Source organism: Petaurus breviceps, unplaced genomic scaffold (assembly GCF_028583685.1).
Source record: "Petaurus breviceps papuanus isolate PSGF00001 unplaced genomic scaffold, PetGlider_PUasm1.0 90903, whole genome shotgun sequence".
Lineage (NCBI taxonomy): Eukaryota > Metazoa > Chordata > Mammalia > Diprotodontia > Petauridae > Petaurus > Petaurus breviceps.
In genome coordinates, this window is record NW_027187376.1 from 10347376 (window position 1) to 10372048 (window position 24673).

Consider the following 24673-nt stretch of genomic DNA (forward strand, 5'->3'; position numbering starts at 1 on the left):
TTTCACCTTCATAAATAACGTTTTGGATAACCATGTCCAGTTGAAAGTCTCCAGTCGCATTCTTAATATTTGGGAAGATATATAAATTACTGAAGGCAAGTAGAAACATAAGAGTATTAATTTTAACATTTTCCAGAAGTAATTTTTGGAAAATGTCACTAGAATGATTTGCGTTTGAGAAAGGATTAAGAAAACGCCAGAGAATGTTAAGAGCTGAAAGAAATATTAGCTAAGATGTAACCCTTAACCACTCATTTTATGGTCACTTTTCCAAGGTTTAAACTAATTAATGGCAGAAGATGTACCAAACCTCAGGTGTCCTGAAACATCACAATGTGAATCAGATGTTTGTTAAAGTTTACCTGAAAGACAGGTAGCATCTGATACATTGGCAAAGCCTTATAAAATAAGGCTTATTTTCTCCAAGTAGCAGACAGTTACTATGTTTTATTACAACTTCTCTCCATCATGTCTTCCATATTTCCAAATCATAAAAAGAGGAACCAAAAATAGACCACTGCTTCTTACTTTCATCCCATTCTCTCGAATATCTTTAATCAGTGCTCCAGGGTTCTCAGTAGCTTCAAGATGAAAGGTATACTGATTTGCTCCTGCTACAGCCATTGGCTTAACCCATTGTTCAGGTCTAGAAACCATCATATGCATGTCTGAAAGGAACAGCAAAATTAAGTATAAACAAAGAGACATAATGATTTATATTCCCTGAGTCTATCTGAAGCTCCAACTATTATACAGTCTGTATTACTAAGTAGGGATTATTGAAAGTGTTTTAGTACCTGCTGATATTATTTCAACTGACATTTGGGGGGTAAAAACAGTATGATTTTCTTCCTACTTCCTGTAATCCTCCCTGCCATTTGGTTTTCAAAACTGTAACTCTCAGCAGAATTTCTTTATGTGTACTTAGTTCAGTCCAGCTGCTTGGCCTAACCTTTTTTTCATAAATACTATTTCTATTTTCTTATACAGCACATCAGGTACTGAGGTATTAGAATCCCAAAAGTTTAGATCCATTATCATAGCTATATAAACAAAAGAAAATCTATTCCATTTTGAATCTGTGTTGTGCTCCCTTTTTGGTTTCATGATTGTAGAGTAATCTGGCTTAAATCTTTAATAAGTTTTTTGTGGGCTCATTATCCTCCCTACTGTAACAATGCTGTGGATAATCTTCCACTACATTTTTTCATAACAGTTCTTCAAATGAGTAATACCTTAAGCCAGTGTTTCTCCATTTAAGAAATTACTTGCTTCCTGGCAGAAGTAGCTGCTGGGTTCTTTGGAACCTTAAGCTACTTAAAATGCTCTATGACATAGTGATAATCAGAGTCAATATCTTTACCTTATTTCATTTCTTACTTTTTAGCCAATGACTCATTTAGGTTAGAGCTCTTTTATGAGTACAGTGCCTTATTCTCATTTTTATCCTCTGTTCCATTTTGGTGTTGATACTGACATATGTATTAATAGCCTGACTGATACTAGAAAGGACTCTCACATCAGTAACTCAAGTCTATTAAGATACAGTAAATTCTGGGGCAGCTAGGTGGCGCAGTGAATACAGCACCAGGCTTGGAATCAGGAGGACCTGAGTTCAAATTCAGCCTCAGACACTTAACACTTACTAGTCCTATGACCTTGGGCAAGTAAGTCCCTTAACTGCCCTGCCTTCCCCCCTCCAAAAAGCAACCCCCCTCAAACCCTAAACAAACAAAAGACATAGTAAATTTATTTTTTTGGTGAGAATATCTAGTGTTCACCAGAGCTTTATGATGTATTCTTGAAGAATATTTTTTATGACATATGGCTGTAAGGTTTCTCAGTTATCTACATGTCTCTGGCCTCTTTTATTTCTTAACCATGCACTGAACTTTCTTAATATTCTGCACTATGACCACCTTCCTATCACAGAATCTCAAAACTAGAAGGGACCTAAGGGGCCATCTAGTCCTGAAGAATTCATTCTACAACACCAAAAAAATAGTGATCCAACATTTGCTTGTAGAGAGCAAGGGGGAAGCCATTACCTTCTAAGGCAGTCCACTCTATCTTTAGGCAATTGTTTTTTCGTACATTGAGAGAAAATCTGTTTATCACTTCTATCTATTGTCCTCAGGAACAAAATCTAATCAATTTTCCACATAAGTCTTTCAAAGGACTGAGTACTACTATTACCTCCTTCCTCCACCTACTTCCTTTCTCTAATCTATCTCCAGGTCCTTCAAACAAAAGGCACAATGGGGTTCTTTACCACCCTAATCACCCTTTCCTAAACACTCTTCAGTTTGTCAACTTTCCTTCTAAAATATGACATCTAGAATTGAAACATCATTATATGCAATTAAATTCAATAAACATATACTACGTGTAGCAAGATATTATGCTAACTACTAGAAATACAAACAAAAGTTCCTGTACTCAAGGAACTTACATTCTACAGGAGAATGACAACACCCATACCTATAAATAAAAGATAGTTTCAAGATTTTGGAGGGATATTTGGAGGAGGTGGGCCTTGAAGGGTTCACCTAGGCATTCCATTTAGACACAAAGGTCAGACAAGACAGCAGCATTCCAGGAATGGGGTCCAGGTTACACAAAGGCAATGAGGCAAGAGATAGAATATTATAAATGGGAAATAGCAAGTAAGCCTGTTTGGCTACAAAGTGGAGTACACGAAGAAAAGTAAAATGAACCCCAGTATGGAAGATTGTGAAAAGCTTCAAATGCCAAAATAATTTGTATTTTATCCTCGAGGCAGGAGGGAGCTATTGCAACTGCCTAGGTAGTGATGTGGTTAGGCCTGTGTACAACTGGATTGTTCATTTGGCAGACTGGATTAGAGAAGGTATACAACGTGAGGCAGGGAAACCAATTAGGAGACAAGGACAATAGTCATATATGTAAAAAGAAATACAAGTTCAGGTAATTCTGACATGCTTTGAAGGAGCTCTTACAGAAATTTTTCCCCCCTCAACCACTACAAGAGATTTCATTATGTAAGTTGAATAATGTTGTTGGGGTTTCCCCCTGTATTTGAGAACTGTAAAGTAAGATCAACAATGGAAACTCTTGTTGCCTTTAAGAGTACAATAGAACTATCATGGAATTGGGTAGTGGTCCTACCAGACCCTTAGAGGCCTTTCCCCTCTCCTCCCAACTTTTTGTTTTCAAGGAACAGGGGGAAGCACTTAAAAAATATGTCTCATGCTCTGACCCAAGAAAAACCTGGCAATATCAGTAACTAACAAGATAATGACTTCTTCACAAGCAACCAGCCTAACAAGTCATCAGTTATAAAATAGGTTTTATTTAACCCAGCAAAAAAAAAAAAATCCTAACGGTTCAAATTGGAGCCTTAACCATCAGGAAAATGTCTTCTCTCTTTTCCTCTAGAGTGTCAAAAAACCCTTCTTTCTGGTGGACTTTACTTTTTCTTGGATTCTATACTTTCCCCATAATTCACAGTACTTGCAAAGGCCTACAGGGTCTAGGTTGTTTCTAAGGCACAGGGTTTGCTGATGTGTCAATCTTTCAATCTCTCCTGGGTCACTCAAATGGTTCAGGTCTCTTTCCAACTCTGAATTAGACTGGGCATCTCCCTTTTCTTTCTCTTCTCTCACTGAAATTCATAGTCCCCTGCATCTGACCATGTGGTCACTCAGTAAGGCTACATTTTTCTTTCAAAATATTAGTCTATCACCAGGCCAACAGTGCTTGTGGCTTCATGTAAAGGTCACGTGAATGTTTAGGTCTCTTGAAGCCTGCAACCCATGCTTCATTTAGCTATAACATCTTTGTCTTCCAGTTTTACTTAACAGCAAGAATGTCCATGTGGATTACTTCGGTTCCTGCAGTAGTATGCCATCAAAGTATCTCATATATGAAGTTTGGGGTTGTAAAAAATATAATTTTAACTACATAAAGAGGAACTTCCTCTATCGATACAGAAAAGAGCAATTTAAGACCTTGAGAGAGTTGCCTGGGCCAAGAGGGCGATATGCCCCAGGGTCACAGAGCTAGCAGGTAGCAAAGCAAGGCCTTGAAATTAGATCTTTCTGAATCACAGGTCATGTCTTTCTCCATTCCAATATGCTGCCTCACATTCAGGGTACAGACAATTCATGTTTTTAACAGGCTAAACACTGTACAGTTCCTAGCATCCTATATCCTCTTTGCTGCTACTTGGTCTTGATAACTACAGAAGGGGGCTGTGTGGGACTGAGAGCCACATTTAATTTTTCATTCTACCCCCACATCTTACTTCTGTCCTGTTCTTGCTAGCAATACAGTAATCACCTTAGTTCAGACCTGAAAATGACTATTAATAACCGATACTTTGGAGAGAGCCAGATTTTTCCTCTTCTAAAGATTGGATTTTAAAATCAGAAGGACATTACTGATAATGAGATGGAATTAACTCTACTCAATCTGGTCAGACTCCACCCAACCTCACAAAGAATTTAATCTAACATAAAGAAATCCATTATGTTCTACTCAAAAGTAGGTGGAAAAAGATCCTTTTGTCTAGATAGTCCAAGGTAGGGAGTGGTGTGAGTATAGACATGGTTTCTTGGGTAAGGGGGGGGGGGGACAGGATGTCACTCTAAGCCCCACATTAAACACCTACTCTTCCAAGGGTATATAAAACCATGAGCCTGCCTGCCATGACTGTCTGTGGTCTAAGAGAGATGGCCAAATGACCATCCTTTTATTAATAATGTGCTGGTTTGGGGCGGCTAGGTGGCACAGTGAGTAGAGTGATGGCCCTGGAGTCAGGAGGACCTGAGTTCAGATCGGGCCTCAGACACTTAACACACACAAACAAAAAACCTAGCCATGTGACCCTGGGCAAGTTACTTAAACCCAATTGCTCTCCAAAAAGCAAAAAAAGTGCTGGTTAAAGATCATATTACCCAGAAACTATGTTTCTTCAACTTTTTTTAATTGTCACAGACTCTATGAACCTTTCATTCATACTACAGCAATGACCTTGCAATTGGGCTCCCTTAAGGCTGGCCCCAATCCAACCTATCCTTCACATAGCTGCCAAAGTAATTTCCCTTTAAGTGCAAGTCTGATCATGTCACTCTCCAACTCAATGAACTCAAATGGTTCCCAATTATCTAAATGATAAATTCTAAATTCCCCTGTTCATATTTAAGTTTTTCCTGACCTGGTCCCCACCTCTTTTTAAACTCAATTTAGATTACCTTCCTGCCTTGCATTCTATATTTCAGCTCTGCTTCTTACACACTGCACTCATCCCCTGTCTGCATGCTTTACAAATACCTGCAGAAAGAAGGAAAGTGAAAGGTAGGGGAGAAAGAAAAAAATATACCAAACTGAACACAGAATTCTAGAGAATAGCAAGGCTCTCCTACGGTTTTCTTAAACGGGCTTCGCAAAGAAACAAGATAATAGAATGGGAAATACAAGAGATCTCTTCAAGAAAATCAGGGATATCCATGGAACATTTCATGCAAAGACTGGCAAGATAAAAGACAAAAAATGTAACAGAAGTAGGAGAGATTAAGAAGAGGTAGTAGCAAGAATACACAAAAGAACAAGGAAGATCTGAACATCATCAATAACCATGATGGAATGGTTATTAACCTAGAGTCATACATTCAATCAAGTCAAGTGGGCCTTGACTTGAAGCACTGCTAACAATAAGACTAGTAGAGGTAATGGAAAACCAGCTAAGCTAGGTTAAAATCCTAAAAAATGATGCTGTTAAATATCAGAAACCTGAGGAATGAGATAGAATTCTGAAACATCTTATCTGGAATAACCCAATTACTGGGTTATTCAATACAATAAGAATGAGGGAAGAATTGTATCCTTAATTTGGGAGGAAAGAGAAATGTGCCCTGAAAGCAGTGAGGGAAGACCTCACTGAAAGAAAACCTATTCTGCTTTCTGAACATACAACTGAAAATACATAGCAAATATCCTGAAACTCTACATTTAAAAGAAATTTAAAATACAATGCACTGCACATTACATGACTATACATCCTTAGAGGCTGTACTCTTGGTAAGAGACATTTTTGAAGGGTGAAAAAGAGAGGTATGAAGTAAAAAATAACTTTTGGGCTATATTCAGGTTTTAGAAAAGGCTGGATTTAGAGAAGAGTACAGCCTAAATTAATATCATTACAGTATTCAAAAGTCAATATAAGAACCATTTTTCATACTAATCCCAATTGCACTGGATTTAGAAGCAAAGTGTCTTGAATTTAATTGGCTATACCTTGGTGCTTAAGATTTCATTACTACTTACCAAAGAAAGGGTCTTGGCCTAGCTGTTTTCGAAGACTTTCCACGACAGGGTGACCAAAGGTGATATTGGGAACAAAATGCCTACAAAACAAAGAAAATTTTTCAATGGAATTAACTCCATTTTCTTAACATTTCAACAGTGAAGACAGGAGGGCTAGGTAGACTACACAGTTGAACACATTACAGTATCAGTATTAAACAAAGTTAAATATGCTTAAAGTACTTCAATTTAGAAAATCAATGGTCACTCAGAAACTTTAACAAAGAACACATTCTTAGGAGTATTTTACACCTTCAAATATATTATCTTACTTGATACAACAACCCTGAGATAAGTAGGGCGGGTAAAGAATGGTCTTCCTAGGACAGAAGAAAAAGAAACTCAAAAAGGCTAGATGGCTTGCCTAAGGTCATGGCAACTAATGAGTGAGACAGCTAGCAGTCTGAGTCCACTGTGCATACTAACTCTATAGAGTACACTCTAGCAGGCTGGCTTAGAACTATGTGTCATATATAAAATACCAATTCCTACATATATGCTTCCAAACATAATGTTAACTTTTGACCATAAATTATATCTTCTTATTGACTGGTATTCAATTTTAAAAGATTATGAGTGAAGCCAGATTAAGATTTTAAATCAGTCAATTATTCAACATGAGTAAGGTTAGGCCTGAAGGAGACAGCTGAGGTGGTGAAAGAGGATTACTGTAAGAACAGCTTCATGGACAGTTCCAAAGTCAAACTCTGGCAATCTAGAGATCGGGTCACTCTGAAACTACCCCAGCAGTATTGATTTTCAGGGTTGATCAAGTACAAGACTCCTATGTTTATTTAACCCTTTGGAGCAAAAGAGATAAGGACAAGCAGTAAAATCTAATAATGGATGGTATACTAGAAAGATTCCAGTTCTGGTTCCTCTAACTTGTGGTAAGAGTTTAGACACATGAATTGACACACCTTTACAAATAAAAAGTGCTTTCTACCTAATTGTTATGAGAATTATTAACTGCAAAATGCTTTCATTGGACTGGAATATTGGAATATAAAATAAAGAGGTGCCAATGACCTTTAGTTTATATTATTTATTTGCTAAACACTTACAGATAAATATAATTTATCAGGACACATTCCAAGCAATGGACAAAAAAGGAAATTAAACTGACATCCTCAGGTTAAAGAAATGGTCTAATACTGGTTTCAGGTAAGTGGTTTTTCTTTTGCAAGGTCACACTCTATGTATTCAAATGGTTATACTTTATAATGAGCATTTCTGAAGGCTTTTTATCCTTTCTTCTTTTTAAACAAATAGGGATCAGAAAACATAGGATCACAGATTTAAGCAGGGTAATTAGAAGACTGTAGTAACTGATGGCTAACTTTTCTCCCTTAATATGGTAAATCAGTGGTCCTGACATAAAAAAGTACTAACCCACTTTTAGGCCCTTCTCAGGAAGCTGAAGATTACTTTCCCTTTCCTGAATACATAACACTTAAAGAGGATTGGCTGTGACTGCTCCCTCACCCAAGGCCTTCTATGGTAGAGGGCATTTGAAAATCGATATAAATAATAAACATATCACCCTGTAGTCAAAGTGATAATGTCTTTTGGGACCTAGCTGGGCTGATCCTCATTCAAAAGATACAAAGTCAGTCCACTGTCAAAATACATTCTACTCTAGTTCAATAACACCAAGGGACAGAATTTGGAGACACAAAGGCTCTTCTCCAAGTTATAAGGAAGAATCAGAAGACTTTACTTGAGTTTCTCTTCCCAGCTTCATTCTTTGCCCTATTCAACAAGCATCATTCAACTAGTAAGTCCAATGTAAAAGAATTTCTATCTGGGAAATTCTCTCCCTTTATATCTCAGAAACTCCTAATCCAGTGAATGAAGTAGGACAAGTCTGCAAAGAACAACACGCACCAACAATATTTAGAACTACCTCTCACATTCAGAATCCTATTTTTTTTAGTTGGTCTGTTATGATAAAATGTAATTGTTAGTCTTGTTTTATATTCGAGCAAAGGCATTTTATAGTTTCACTGCTGTATAGCTAAACACACTGGCTATCTTACATACCTCTCCAACTCTCCTAGCATGTCAAAGGTAGTAAGAGGTTTAAGGTTGCACTAAACAGCAGAGATTTAAGTTGAACACAGGTCCCTTCAAAACTAGTTAACTCTCTGTTGTCCCAAAACAATAATGCCAGAAATTCAACACTTACACACACTTACACCCCTCTTAGAGTATTAATAGTGAATCAGTGAAAGTGCTTTTTGTTAAGTTTTTGTTCCAAAATTCCTATGGATGGAGGGGCCAGATTTGGAGAGAAGGGATCCAAGTTCTAACAGTGTATGAGGTAATGAAAGAGAACAGGCCAAGGCATCTAGGAGAAAATGGAAACCACAGTGACAGTACAGAAGCTCAGCTAAAACTCGGGGTTGTCCTGCCACCTCAGTTCATTTGCTAATGTCAGAAACTGGCTAGCTGGAGTTAGCACTGTGACCTCCTTAGGGGAACACCCTGAACACCTGGGCTTGGAAACAAGATGGAGAGAAAGACTGTAAGGAAATCAGAGGATGTAAATTATCATCTCCTCATAACCTCCCCCACCCCCCAAAAGACTGCAAATTATAGACAGATTACAAAACAAAGATCTCTTCCCCTTCCCTACCTTAGAGTAAACTTTCCATTGGTTACTAACAAATTACAAAATTAAGTGTGATGTTCTAACTACTTTCCTAAAGATACAACACTAAAGCATTTGGGTGTTTCTTAAGTTATATCAAGCCCATTTGTCTTCAGCAATTTTGTTCCTCTGACTTCACTCTCCTAAACAGTTCTGCTTTAAGTGTAAGTAGCCTTTGCTGCTTCCTGTTCTACGTGGGTTCCTACCACAATGAAAAAACCTACACATTACTTTAACTTAGGGTATGTTACCAAAGACTATCAGTATCAACTAAATGTGGCAAGGCAACAAGATATAGGATAGCCCTGGAATTTGGTAAGCAGTTTGGTTAAAGGACAGGTGGCAATGTGCAGTTCGATGTTTAACCACCGGCAAGTGACAACCTCTCTGAACCTCAATATCCCTTTCTGCTTGGCACATAGTTCTCAATAAATGCTTTTTCATTCATTCCTTCATTGAAACAGGAATAGTACTAACAGCTTTGTAGTTGTGAAGATCCAATGTACAAGTACTCTAGAAGCTTCACAAAAAGTTAAGGTGAATGGAAACACGAGGAAAACTATTTAAAAATCTATATAATCTAAGGGTTTACTGTTATTTTACAAGAGGACCCAAAAAGAAATGTAAAAATGTCGATCACAGGGGCGGCCAGGTAGCACAGCGAGTAAGAGCACCGGCTCCAGTGTTGGGATGACCTGGAGATCGAATCCCAGGCTCAGATACTCAGCACCACACCCAGAAATAACTGGCCATGTAACCTTGAGCAAGTTACTTAACCCCAATTGCTTTAAAAAAAAATGTCAATCAAAAAAAAAAGGTTGAAGGGCAAACTTAAAAGTTCTTGAGTATTTGAAAGGTTAAAGCCCACAGTTCTCAAAAGAAAGGTGCTACATAACATCCTTATTAAATAGTTACTGGTTTACTAGTTTTATTTTTACTGAATACAGATTGTTAAATACCTATTGCTACAGCATCCTAACAGGTCTCCAGCCTTCATTCATATCACTGCCAAAATAATCTTCCTTATGCAGACAGATGTTGTCATGTCATTCCTCTTAAAAAAATCTTCAGTGGATCTCTACTGCTGGCTGAGGAAAATACAAATTCCTTTATCTCTTACCTCCTGTGGTATCATCAAACCTGAATACTCGTCTCCTTAATAATCTGTGGTCTCCCACCTAAGCCTCTTCCTGGTCCCTAGAACATCCCTTCTCTATTGTCACCTTCTGAAAAGCACACTCCAGTGGAAGGAGTCATTGATCTTGAGTCAGAGGACCTACATTCAAATCCCTGCTCTGTAACTTGCTACCTATGTGAGCTTAGGCAACTTACTTCTTTCTGAGTCTTAGTGCCCATATCAATAAAATTAGGAGGCTGAAATAGAACGTTCCTTCTAGTTCTAAATATAGTTTTGCCACCCTTTAGGGACCAACCTAAATGTTATCTGCTCCACAAAGTCTGCCCAGATCTTCCTGGTTGGTAAGGACTTTTTCCCTTGGACTTTTCTATAGTATTAGCTGTGAAGCTTTCAAATAAATGTATCACTGCAGCTTTTACGTGTGCCTTATCTTATTGCTAGATGATAACCTCAAAGAGTACTGGCTGCCTTTGGAGGATAGGTGCTGTCTTATCTAAACTTTGTATCTTTCTCAGCAAGTAGCACAGAGTCCAGCATAGTTTGCTGTTTGCTAAAGCTGAATCTGTTGAACTCCCCTCAGTAGAAGGTAAACTGCAGAATAAACAGATGACAGCACAAAGCTGTCCTTATGTCTGTTCAGGTAAATATAAGCCAGTGAAGTAAGAAAAACAAAGAGCTACAAGCAAATAACAGGCTTAGAATTGATTTTTTTTTTTCATATTTCCATTGCACATAATATACAAGAAACCTGAAAATGGTATAGAAAGTGTGAAAGCATTTGTTCTAGAGGATTTAGTTCTCTCAATGTTCAAAAAAAGAGAGGCACTGCAGTATGGTGGATAGAAAGCTGACCTTAGGGGGCAGCTAGGTGGTACAGTGAGTACAGAGTTGGCCCCGGAGTCAGGAGGACCTGAGTTTGGATCCGGCCTCAGACACTTGACACACACAAATAATCTAGCTGTGTGACCTTGGGCAAGTTACTTAAACCCAATTGCCCTCCAAAAAAAAAAAAAAAGAAAGTTGACTTTAAGGCCAAGAAAAGTCAGACTTCAAGTCCAACATCTGATATATTGATTCTGTGATGCTGAGCAAATCAAAGGCCTCAATCTAGGACTCTGAGTTATGGAGGTGACAATTTCTATTAGCACAGGTAGTTTTCTCTACCAAAGAAATCAAAGGTCTAATTCCTGTTCACATACCCACTACTTCTCATACAGTTAATAATCTGTGGGACCCAGAAAATTAAGTGCCAGGCCATCTAAAATGTACATTCTGTCAAAAGCTTCAAAACTATTTCAACAGGTATATGTGTGTGTACACACACACATATATAGATTTAAATTTTTATACTTGTATATCTATATTCTAGGGTAATTGGTTTATAATCTGCGTAAGAGGCACTGTGTGATTAAGAACTGGCTTTCAGAGTCAGGAAGACCAGAGTTCAATGTGAGCCTGTGACACATAATGATAATAAAAATAACAATAACGGCGTTTATAACTTGCCACTTCATACCTATGAAGCAAAGTGACACAGGTGTGTCACAGGTGACACAGTGGATACAAGGCCCGCCTGGAGTCTCGAACGGCTAAGTTCAAATCCGACCTCAGATACTTACTCGCAGTGTGACCTTGAACAAGTCACTTAACCCTATTTGCCTCGGGAAAATGAGCTGGAGAAGGTAACGGCAAACCACTCCAGTATCTTTGCCAAGAAAACGTAAAAAGGGTCACGAAGAGTCAGACATGACTGAAAATGACTGAACAACAACCTAGGAAGAAATAGCCCACTGTCTGCTTGTACCAGCATTTCAAGCCTTAAATTAGCTTTCTGCACTAAGACTTTTGGAACACCTGGTATTGGCAAATGACTGGTGTTTAAAATATGACCTCAAAGAAAATTTTTTAGTTTTCGGTTCACGTTCACTTTCATCAGTCCTAGCTGAGAAGAACGGGGGGAGTGAGGCGCGAGTCCTAAGCAGGGGGTGCCTTTGGGTGCCCGGTGCACTCGCCTTCCACCCCCTTCGGGGGCCTCAGGCTCCTTGCCTGAAGCATGCACGTTAGAGGGGTATCTGATTCACGGGCAGCCCCTCCAGCCCAAGGGAAGGACGAGGGTCCCGGGCGGCCACGTCCCCTCGCAAGGCCAGGCCCCAGAACTCGCCGTCCCGGACTCGCGGGGGAGCACGTGCAGCAGCCGCCCCAGACCGCCCCGGGCCCCGGCTCCCGCTCCAGCTCCCCAGCGAAGTTACCCGTCCATTACATCCAGATGCAGATAGTCGGCCCCGGAGTCCAGCATCCGGGAGCACTCGGCCCCCAGGCAGGCCAAGTCGCTGTTGAGGATGGACGGGCCGATTTTACAGCCGGATGCCATGATGGGTGCAGGTGTCGGGGACGATGCCGTCACAGCGAACGCAACGACCCTCTTCCGCCCCTCTCCCTCCCCTTCCTGATCCGGTCTTCCGGTGACGCCGGAAAGTGCCGCCCTTGGCGCACAGGAAGCCCCGCCTCCGCTTCCGCCTCCACCTCGCGGAGAGGAAACAGACTGAAGGGCGCGGCTGAAGCGCTTCTGTGTGGCCGTGATGCGAGTACCCAGAGAGCCAAGGTTTTAGGTTTATTTATTTTTAGGTACATTTATTTAAGCCCCTTAGCTTTTAGGTTTATTGTCATCCTCTCGGTTTTATTTTATGTGTTTAAACAATTCTTAGAAGAGGCTCATGGGCGGCTCGGGGGCCATGACACAGCGGGGACCTTGTTTTCCCCTTTGTCGCCTCAGCACTTGGCCCACAGCGGGCCCGCTCCAGGCGCTTAATGAATATTTGTGGACCCGCCTTGACGTCCGAGGCTTCTCGCTCCTGGCTGCCAATTCTAGACCTGCCACAGCCACGAAAAAAAAGTTCGCCGAAACTTTGGATGCGTCACTGTACTTTCTCCTGGTGGCAATCTGGTCGTTGTCGATTTTTTTTTCAAGAATTGTAGTTCTTGAACGGGTCCAAGGTCTTCCTCTCTACTCCAGCTCTTCCCTTTTCACTTGGACACTTCAGCATTAGGGTGGGCTTCGCTTCCCTTCCCTGAGCACCCTGGCTTCTCACTTAGCCGCACACTGGTGTGCAGTGCACTCAGTCTCGTCTCCCACAAACGTTCTTACTCCTGGGATTGATCCAGAACTCTGAAAATCTTCTTTGCTGAACTGCTGGTCTGCAATGTTCCTACCGTTTATAGAAAACTGACACCATCAGACCAAGTCAAATGATGCAAAAGTGAAAGCGAGGAAAAAAAAAAAAAGATTTGTCCCTCGTGGCTCACTGTTGCATACCTGTTATTTACTTTTCTCTGCAACCTCTAAGTGACTCCATCTTTCCCTTGGGCAGTCACCTCTGCTTTGGTTTTAATTATCATACCTTGTTCTAGATCCCAGAGGTAACCAGTTTAGCTTTATGAAGATCTCTATATTTAAATTCCCTCTTCCTATTGTTGATCTTTTTTTTTTTTTATTGTTCTAGCCCTGGATCCCTCCCGAGTTGTATTTTGTTTTCTTTTACTCTCTTGCTGGGGAATGCAGTTGCGAAAATGAGCTACACTCAACTAGGACCTCATTGCTGAACACCAGTCCTTTTACTCTTCTCTTTTAAATATATCACGACCCTTACTTTTATTCCAAACTTCTTTTCTCCTCAAGCCACCTGGACATTGTTTCCCCTTCTCAACAAAGGAGCTCACCAAATACCTTTAAAAAATTTTAAGGCTATCCATAATGAGCTTTTTCTTCTTAACATTTTTATACCACAAATCCTGCATCATTACCCATTCTCTCCATTGTTCCAGTGTCAGAAAAAAAGATGACATTCTTCCTTGTCAAAAACAACCCCTCTACTTGTATCCTTGATCCTACTGTGCCTTCTCCAGCAACCTGCCTCCTTAAAAATACCATCTCTCCTTAATGTTTAATATTTCCTTACTGGCTGTTTTGGCTGCTCCTTTTCCCAGTCTCAGAAAACAAACCAAAAAAAAAAAAAACCCTTGTCTACTTAACCTATTGGCAGCTAGGTGATGACTCCAGGGAAGAATTGAATCAAATTAATTAGCTCAAATATTTACTAGCTATGCGACCCTGGGCAAATCACTTAACTTCTCTATTCCTCAGTTTCTTTATCTGTAAAATGAAAAGGTCCCTTCCAACCCTAAATTTATGATCCTTTATTTCTTCTCGGCTTACAAAGTCCTAGCAAAAGCTGTCCCCAACTATTACCTTCATTTCTTCACATCCCACTCACTTTTCAATCCTTGCAATGTAACAACTTCACCACTGAAACTACTTTAATGTCACCAACTGCTTCTTAGTGACTAAATTCAATAACTATTTCTCAGTCCTTATCATTCTTGAACTCTTTGAAGCCTTTGACATTGTTAAACACCACCTCTCCTGTATAGTTTCCTCCTTGGGTTCTTATCACACTGCTCTCTCCTTGTTCTCTCTCCCTAACAAATTCTTCTTAGTCTCCAGGATCATCATTCATACACATTCTTTCGATGCTCCTTTCCCTCCCCACCCCCTTTTCCCTGTTGGTCTCATCTCCTCAGTTCCAATACCAAATCACTAACTACCTACCATATATTTCTACCTGGATGTCTCATATCTTCTCAAACTCAACATATCCAAAACAAAATTCATTCTCTTTTTGCTTCCAAACACACCCTTCCTCCTAACATTCTTATTTCTGTGGATGGTTCTATCATCTTTCATTTGTCAGTCATTTTCTTCTTTCTTGCCCACCTCCCACATTGTCAGTCTTGTTGATTCCACTTTTACCTTTCATGAATCCAGCACTTTCTCTCATTCACATAGCCACCACCTAGTACAGGCCCCATCACCTCTCACCTAGACTTCTATAGTGACCTCTTAATTGATTTCCCTGCTGATAGTCTTTTCTCCCTCTCTTAATTTTTATATAATTGCTCTATTGATATTCCTAAAATTCAGATCTGACTGTGTCAGTGATCCACTAGAGAAGCTACCATGGTTCCTTATTGTCTATGGGATAAAATACAAAGTCCTCTCTTTGGCATTTAAAACTCTTTACAATATGACTCCAGTCTATTTTTTCAATTTGACCACCCTCCTATGCTACAATAAACTGATTGCAGCAAACTAATCAGTTAGTGACTAAACATCTATCAAGTGCATGCTCTTCACCAAGCACTATGCTAAATGCTAGGAATGCAAATATAAAAAAGAATGACAGGCCCTGCCTTCAAGGAGCTTACAAACTTAAAAAATTTTTAAATTTATTTTTAATACTCATTTAAAAAAAATTTTTTTGAGCTCCAAATTCACTCCCTCCTTCCAGTTCTCCCACCCACCCACACTGAGAAGGAAAGCAATCAGTTATACATGTAAAGTCAAGTAAAAGATTTCCTTATCAGCAATGTGACAAAAAATGAAAAATAAAGAAAGTGAAAAAAAATATGCTTCAATCGTTATTCAGAGTTCCATCAGTTCTCTCTCTCTTGAAGTAGATATTTTTCATTATGGGTCCTTAGATTAATTTTGGGTCATTGTCTTGATTAGAGTAGCTAAGTCTTTCACAGTTGGCCATCTTTACAATATTGCTGTCACTGTATAAAATTCTCTGGTTCTGCTTGCTTCAATTTGTATCACTTCATATTAGTCTTACTAGGTTTTTTAAAACTGCGCTGCTCATAATTTCTTATAGTATGATAGTGTTCTATCACAATCATACACCATAACTTGTTCAGCCATTCCCCAGGTGATGAGTGTCCCCTCAATTTCCAATTCTTTGCCATCACAAAAAGAGCTGCAATAAATATTTTTGTACATATAGCTTCTTTCCCTTTTTCTTCTGTCTCTTTGAGGTTTGGACCTACTAGCGATATTGTTGGGTCAAAGGATATACACAGTTTTATATCCCTTTGAACAGAGTTCCAAATTATTCTCCAGAATGGTTAGACCAGTTCACAACTCCAACAAGGCATTAGTGTACCTATTTCCCCCCACCTCTCCAGCATTTGTCCTTTTCTTTTTCTGTCAAGTTAATCTGAGAGGTGGTACCTCAGAGTTTTTTTATAATGCATTTCTCTAATCAATAGTGATTTTCAGATTTTTTTAAGACTTCTTTATATTTTTTTTCATTTTTCAAATGCTTGATTAACTTCTGATTTACACCACTCATTTCCGCCAGCTTTTGAGTTACAAATTTTCTCTCTGTTTTTCCCCTATCCGCCTCCCCAAAATAGCAGTCCCACAGGATATCCCCTCCTCCTATCTGCTCTCTCCCTTGTCTTCTCCCATACCCCCTTCGAATTTTCCAGTAGGGCATGGTGGATCTCTATGCCCCATTGCCTGTATAACTTATTTCCCAATTACATTTAAATAGTATTAATAATAGTATACATATATATGTTTTTTTTAAACATTTGATTTTAAAACTTTGAATTCCAGATTCATTCCCTTCCTCCATTGTCACCGACCCTTACTGGGAAGATAAGCAATTCAGTATAGGTTGTACATGTGTAGCTAATGCAAAACATTACTATACTAGATATATTGTAAAAGACTAACTATATTTCCCTCCCTCCTATCCCACCTCGCACTTGTTCTATTCTCTACTTTGATCCTGTCCCTTTTCAAAAGTGGGTACTTCCAACTTCCCTTCCCCCCCCACCCGCCTGCCCTCCTTTCAATCATCCCCCCTCTCATCCACTTCCCCCCTACTCTCTTGTAGGGTGAGATACCCTGTTTAGTGTGTATTTCATTCCCTCCTCAAGCCAAATTCAATGGGAATAAGGTTGACCCATTCCCTTTTGCCTTCTTATTCTTCCCCTCCATTGTAGCCATTTTCCCTTGCCTCTTCCATATGAGATAGTTTACCCCATTCTGTCTCACCCCATCTCCTCTCTTTATATTCATATACTCTCTCATCTCTTAATTTCCCCTTTTAAGTATTATCCCTTCCTATTAAATTGGTCCTATACCCTCTATCTATGTATACCTGTAAACATATATACATACATTCACATATGTATTCATATGCCCATATACCCTCCTATATAAACACATACATATATATATATGTATATTTCTATTCGATTAAACTATTTTTATACTGAGAAATGTTTCATCAGTTACAATTATTGTTTTTCCATGTAGGAATGTTAATAGTTCAAGTTTGATAAGTTTCTTATGATTTCTTTTCCCTGTTTACCTTCTCATTCTCTTGCTTCTTGTATCTGAATGTCAAATTTTCTATTCAACTCTGGTTGTTTCATCAAGAATGCTTGAAAGTGGGGGCGGAGTCAAGATGGTGGAGTAGAAGCAGGACCTCCCCGCTACTCCAGCTTCCACCTTCCCCAATCCATGTAAAAAGGGGACTCTGAACAAACTTTGGAGCTGTATAACCCACAAAATGACACAGAGAAGCAAACCTCCTGATGAGGACAGCCCTGCAGGCTGGCAGGAATCAGCCAGCACAGCCCTCTGGGAGCTGAGCCCAGCCTCACACAAAGGCTTTAGCCCCAGGGCGGGCCTGACCAGCCCCCTGCCAGAGGGACTCCAGATAAGCAGCAGCTGTGGCCATTTCCAGATTTATCAACACATAGATGTGAAGGAAAAAGTAAGAGGTCAGTGCAGTCTGGACTTTGGGACCCAGTACCCACCCGGCCTCACCCCCCCCCCCAGAAGCAGTTGAGACGCTGGCACAGCCAGCAAGCGCCACGTGGCAGCTTCACTTCCTGGCCTGCAGAGTATAGGGGGACCAAGCACCAGTCTGAGGGGTAATCGCTCTTGCTTTAACATTCTTGGATCTGGATTGCAGTCTAGGGTGGAGGTCCTGGGGTGTGTGTCCAGATTGCCAGAGCGTGTGGAGACCTCAGAGAGGGCACCCATCTAATACCTCCGGCAGTTGAGAAAACCCCAGCGTTTGGGATGAAAGCTCCCCTCTCTGGTGGCAGAGTCCTACTTTGGCAAAAAGCCCAGGGGTCAAGTGACTGAGGGGTGACATGACCAGGCAAAGGAAACAAAGGAAGATTCCAACATTAGACTCCTATTTTGGGCACAAAAAGGAGCAAAGCATGGAACAGGAGGAAGACAGTGAAGTCAGAACTCCTGCACCAAAAGCTTCAAAGGAAAATACCGGCTGGTTACAGGCCATAGAGGACCTTAAGAAGCAGATAAGAGAAGTGGAGGAAAAATTGGGAAAAGAAATGAGAACAATGCAAGAAAATTACAAAATGAGAGTCCACAGCCTGACTGAGGAAAATAATGCCTTAAAAAATAGACTAACTCAAATGGTAAAAGAGGAACAAAAAGGCAATGAGGAAAAGAAGGCCTTAAAAAGTCTAATTTGCCAGATGGAAAAAGAATCTCAAAAGCTCAATGAGGAGAATCTTTGCTCCAGAATTAGATTGGAGCAAATGGAAGCTAATGACTTTATGAGAAATCAAGATGCTGTTAAACAGATGCAAACAAATGAAAGAGTAGAAGGCAATGTGAAATATCTCATGGGAAAAACCACTGACCTGGACAATAGATCCAAGAAAGATAATTTAAAAATTATTGGACTACCTGAAAGCCATGATCAAAGTAAGAACCTAGAAATCATCCTCCAGGAAGTTCTCAAAGAAAACTTCCCTGATGTTTTAGAACCAGAGGACAAAATAGAGGTTGGAAGAATCCACTGATCACTTCCTGAAAAAGATCCCAAAAAGAAAACTCCTGGGAATGTTATAGCCAGGTTCTGGAATTCCCAGATTAAGGAGAGAATATTACAAGCAGCCAGGAAGAAACAATTTGAATATTGTGGTAACACAATCAGGATAACCCAGGATCTGGCAGCGTCTACACTGAGGGACTGAAGGGCTTGGAATATGATATTCCGGAGGGCAAAGGAGCTGGGATTTCAACCAAGAGTCACCTACCGAGCAAAACTGAGTATCATGTTTTAGGGGAAAATATGGTCATTCAGTGGAATAGAGGACTTTCAAGCATTCTTGCTGAAAAAACCAGAGTTGAATAGAAAATTTGACATTCAGATACAAGAAGCAAGAGAAGCATGAGAAGGTCAATGGGGAGAAGAAATCATAAGGAACTTATCAAAGTTGAACTATTAACATTCCTACATGGAAAAACAATAATTGTAACTTATGAAACTTTTCTAAGTAGTTGAACTGAATATATATGTATATATGTCTATATATGAGGGTATATGGGCATATGAATACATATGTGAATGTGTGTATATACGTTTACAGGTATACATAGATAGAGGGCACGGGACCAATTTAACAGGAAGGGATGGTACTTAAAAGGGGAAATTAAGAGATGAGAGAGGAATATAATGAGAGGAGATGGGGTGAGACAGAATGGGGTAAACTATCTCATATGGAAGAGGCAAGGGAAAATGGCTGCAATGGAGGGGAAGAATAGGAAGGCAAAAGGGAATGGGTCAACCTTATTCCCATTGAATTTGGCTTGAGGAGGGAATGAAATACACACTAAATAGGGTATCTCACCCTCCAGGAGAGTAGGGGGTAAAGGGATGAAAGGGGGGATGATGGAAGGGAGGGCAGGCTGTTGGGGGGAGGAAAGTTGGAAGCACCCACTTTTGAAAAGGGAGGGGATCAAAGTAGAGAATAGAACAAGTGGGAGAGGAGGGAGGGAAACATAGTCAGTCTTTTACAATGTATCTACTATGTTATTGTTTTGCATTAGCCACACATGTGCAACCTATACTGAACTGCTTATCCTCCCAGTAAGGCTGGGTGACAAGGGAGGAAGGGAATGAATCTGGAATTCAAAGTTTTAAAATCAAATATTCAAATATATATATACATATATATGTACTATTATTAATACTATTTTACATGTAAGTGGAAAATAAGATACATAGGCACTGGGGCATAGAGATCCACTGGAAAAGTAGAAATGGGTATGGGAGAAAGCAGATTGGAGGAGGGGATATCCTGTGGGACTGCTATTTTGGGGTAGTGGGTAGGGGAAAAATGGGGAGAAAATTTGTAACTCAAAATCTGGCAGAAATGAATGATGTTGGGGTGGCCAGGTAGCACAGCAAGTAAGAGCACCGGCTCCAGTTTTGAGAAGACCTGGAGATCGAATCCCGGGCTCAGACACATAGCACCCACCCAGAAACACCTGGTCGTGTAACCTTGAGCAAGTTACTTAACTGCAATTGCTTTAAAAAAAAAAAAGAAAAGAAAAAAAAAGAAATGAATGATGTTAATCAGAAATTAATAAAGCATTTGAAAACAACAACAACAAAAAAGAATGCATGAAAGTCGTCTATTCCACTGAATGATCATATTTTCCCCTGAAACATGATACTCAGTTTTGCTGGGTAGGTGATTCTTGGTTTTAATCCCAGCTCGTTTGACCTCCAGAATATCACATTCCAAGCCCTTCGATCCCTCGGTGTAGACGCTGCCAGATCCTGGGTTATCCTGATTGTGTTTCCACAATATTCAAATTGTTTCTTCCTGGCTGCTTGTAATATTCTCTCCTTAATCTGGGAATTCCAGAACCTGGCTATAACATTCCCAGGAGTTTTCTTTTTGGGATCTTTTTCAGGAAGTGATCAGTGGATTCTTCCAACCTCTATTTTGTCCTCTGGTTCTAAAACATCAGGGAAGTTTTCCTTGAGAATTTCTTGGAGCATGATTTCTAAGTTCTTTCTTTGATCATGGCTTTCAGGTAGTCCAATAATTTTTAAATTATCTCTCCTGCATCTATTTTCCAGGTGAGTGGTTTTTCCCATGAGATATTTCACATTGCCTTCTATTCTTTCATTTGTTTGCATCTGTTTAACAGCATCTTGATTTCTCATAAAGTCGTTGCCTTCCATTTGCTCCAATCTAAATCTGAAGGAATGATTCTCCTCAGTGAGCTTTTGAGATTCTTTTTTCATCTGGCAAATTAGACTTTTTAAGGCATTCTTCTCTTCATTGCCTTTTTGAGCTTCTTTTGCCATTTGAGTTAGTCTGTTTTTTAAGGTGTTATTTTTCTCAGTCAGGCTGACTCTCATAATTTTCTTGCATTGTTCTCATTTCTCTTCCCAATTTTTCCTCTACTTCTTTTATTTGCTTCTTAAGGTCCTCTATGGCCTGTACCTAGCTTGTATTTTTCTTGGAAGCTTTTAATGCAGGAGTTCTGACTTCACTGTCTTCCTCCTGTTCCATGCTTTAATCCTTTTTGTCCCCAAAATAGGATTCTAATGTTGGATTGCTTTGCTTGGTTTGCTTCCTTTGCCTGGTCATTTTGCCACTCAATTACTTGACCTTTGGGCTTTTTGCCAAAGTAGGACTCTGCCACCAGAAAGGGGAGCTTTGTACCAAATGCTGGGGTTTTCTCAGCTCCTGGAGGTATTAGTTGGGTGCCTTCTCTGAAGCCTCCATATGTTCTGGCAAGCTGGTCATACCCCCCCCCCCAGGACCTCCCCCCTAGACCACAATCCAGGTCCAAGCAGGTTAAAGCAATAGCGATTACCCCTCAGACTGGTGCTTGGTCCCCTAACACTCTGCAGGCCAGGAGCTGAAGCTGCCACGTGGTGGAGCCTGCGAAGCCCTCAGAGGCTTTTCACCCAGGGGGAAAAAGCCAACGCACTCCCAACTAACTACTGGGTCCCAAAGTCCACACTGCACTGACTGCTCACTTTGTCCTTAGCATCTGTGTTGATAATTCTGGATCGCCACAGCTGCTGGTTATCTGGAGTCCCTTCAGCTGGTGATTGGTCAGGCCCGCCCTGGGGCTAAAACCTCTGGCTCATGTGGGGCTGGGCTCAGCTACCTGAGCCCTGTGCTGGCCGCTTGCTGCCGGCCTGCTGGGCTGTCCTCAGCAGGAGGTTGGCTTCTCTGTGTCATTTTGTGGGTTCTGTAGCTCCAAGTTTGTTTAGAGTCCCCTTTTGGAGTGGTGTGGAGGTGGTTGGAGCCGGAACTACACGGAGGTCCTGTTTCTACTCTGCCATCTCATAAGATTCTTGATTGCTTTGACCTTAGCTTCTGCTTATTCATATCCTTTAACCATTTATCAGCTGGGTAATGGCTCTTATTTTTTATAAATTTGGCATAGTTCCCAATATGAAGCCTTTATCAAGAAACTTACTGTAAAAACAACAACAAAAAAACCTTTCCTGTTTCCTACTTTCCTTCTACTTTTGACTGAATTGGTTTTATTTGGGCAAACTTTTAAAATATAATGTAATCAAAATGATCCATTTTACTTCCTGTGATCCTCCAATCTTGTTTGGTCATGAACTCTTCCTTTATTCCTAGTTCTGACAGGTATATTCTTCCATGCTTTCCTAATTTACTTATGATATCACTCTTTGTGTCTAAATGTGTACCCATTTTGACTTTGTCTTGGTATTCAGTATGAGATGTTGGTTTATACCTAGTTTCTTCCAAACTGCTTTCCAGTTTTCCAAACAATTTTTGTCAAATGGTGAGTTCTTATTCCAAAAGCTTAGAACTTTGGCTTTATCAAACACTCAGTTAGTATGATCATTTACTGTTGTGTATTGTGTACCTCATCTGTTCCATTGATCCACTGCTCTATTTCTTAATCAGTACCAAATTGTTTTGATGATTATTACTTTGTAATATAGTTTGAATTCTGATACTGCCAGTCTGCCTTCACATTTTTTCCCATTGATTCCCTTGACATTTTTGACCTTTTGTTCTTCCAGATGAATTTTGTTATTACTTTTTCTAACTCTACAAAATAATTTCTTTGGTAGTTTGATTGGTATAGTACTGAATAAGTAAATTAATTTAGGTGGTATTGTCATTTTTATTATATTGGCTCAGCCTACCAATGAGCAGTTGCTATTTCTCCATTTATTTGGATCTGTCTTCATTTGTACAAAAGGGGTTTTATAGTTCTATTCATATAGTTTCTGGGTTTGTCTTGGCAGGTAGACTCCCAAGTATTTTATATTGTCTGAGGCTGTTTTAAATGGAATTTCTCATGTCTTCCTGCTGGGTTTTGTTGGTAATACATAGAAATGGTAATTATCTATGTGGGTTTATTTTATATCCTGCAAGTTTGCTAAAGTTGTTAATTGTTTCAACTAGATTTTTGGTTGATTCTCTCGGGTTCTCTAAATACACCATCATATCATCTGCAAAGTTTTCCTTGCTGGCTAATCTTATCCTCTTTCTTTTTCTTGTATAATTGCTATAATTAGCATTGCTAGTATAATGTTAAATAATAATGGAGTTAATGAACATCTTTGCTTCACTCCTGATCTTATTGTGAAGGCTTCTAGTTTATCCACATTGTAGATAATGCTTGCTTCTGGTTTCAGTTAGATACTACTTATCCTTTTAAGAAATTCTTCATTTATTCCTATTATTCTGATGTTTTTAATAGAAATTGGTGTTTTGTTTTGTCAAAAGCTTATTCTGGATTTATTGACATAATCATATGAATTTTGTTGGATTTTGTTATTGATAGTCAATTATGCTTGCATTTTCCTAATATTTAACCAGCCCTACATTCTTGTTATAAATCTCATCTGATGTTTCTGATATGTTGTTTTAATCTTCTTTTTTTTTTTTTTTTAAGAAATCGGGGTTAAGTAACTTGCTCAAAGTTACAAGGCCAGTTATTTCTGGGTGTGGTGCTGAGTGTCTGAGCCCGGGACCCGACCTCCAAGTCATCCCGACACTAGAGCTGGTGCTCTTATTCGCTGAGCCACCTGGTCGCCCCTGTTTTAATCTTCTTGCAAGTATTTTATTTAAATTTATTTTGCATCAGTATTCATTAGGGAAATTGTGTTCATATAGTCTCTTAGTTTGTCTCATCAGGTAGACTCCCAAGTATTTTATATTGTCTGCAGTTATTTTAAATGGAATTTCTCTTTCTGTCTCTTCCTGCTGGGTTTTATTGGTAATATAAAGAAATGCCAATGACTTATGTGCGTTTATTTTCTATTCTTCAACTTTGCTAAAGTTGTTCATTATTTCAAGTATTTTTTTTTAGTTGATTCTTTAAGTATACCATTCATTACCTCATACTGATCTGGTGATGGACTTCTCCATCTTAAAGGTATAGTCCATTGCAGGTTATAATTTGTCAGAATACACAACAATTTGCACTATTTGACATATTCTTCTGGCCTTAGACCCTCATTAGCTGTGTGATCCTGGGCAAGTCAATTAACCTTTGCCTCATCTGTAAAATAGGGATAATTGCACTTACCTCTCAGGGTTGTTGTGAGGATCAAATGAGATAACAATTGTAAAGTGCTTAGCAAAGTTCCTGGCATATAGTAAGCACTAATAAATGCTATTATTATCATTATCAAAATTATAATTGTTATTATATTTTTCAAGAAGCTAGAGTCACCTTCTGCATAGTGAATGTAAACGTAGATATAATACATTTCAGAGTTGAAAATCTTAAGAGGCTTTGTAGGCCAAATGCCTTTGTCTTACAGATGAGGAAACTGTATCCCAGAGATGAGGTAACTTAGGGTCATAGATTTAGAACTGGAAGAGTTTATCTAGTT

At 39.5% G+C, this 24673-nt stretch overlaps 1 protein-coding gene and 1 long non-coding RNA gene across 5 annotated transcripts in view; one reads left to right on the forward strand and one right to left on the reverse strand.

Moving 5' to 3' along the window:
• Positions 1-12606, reverse strand: part of RPE (ribulose-5-phosphate-3-epimerase) — a 27647-nt gene extending 15041 nt beyond the window's left edge. Inside the window, exons 1-3 of one of the 2 annotated variants that reach the window (XM_069075239.1) lie at positions 12386-12606; positions 6307-6386; positions 529-668 (exon numbers count right to left, since the gene is read on the reverse strand). In XM_069075239.1, coding sequence (XP_068931340.1) covers positions 529-668; positions 6307-6386; positions 12386-12507 — 342 coding nt within the window. In that variant the 5' untranslated portion in view covers positions 12508-12606. The remainder of the gene's footprint in view (positions 1-528; positions 669-6306; positions 6387-12385) is intronic. The other variant, XM_069075240.1, reaches the window with a different exon arrangement.
• Positions 12607-12617: 11 nt separating this feature from the next.
• The window catches only part of LOC138151682 (uncharacterized), a 44682-nt gene continuing 32626 nt past the window's right edge, over positions 12618-24673 (forward strand). The window contains exons 1-2 of one of the 3 annotated variants that reach the window (XR_011165888.1): positions 12618-12761; positions 23728-23886. This is a non-coding gene — a long non-coding RNA (uncharacterized lncRNA). Of the gene's footprint in view, positions 12762-23727; positions 23891-24673 lie in introns of all 3 variants that reach the window. The other 2 variants (XR_011165889.1, XR_011165887.1) reach the window with 2 other exon arrangements.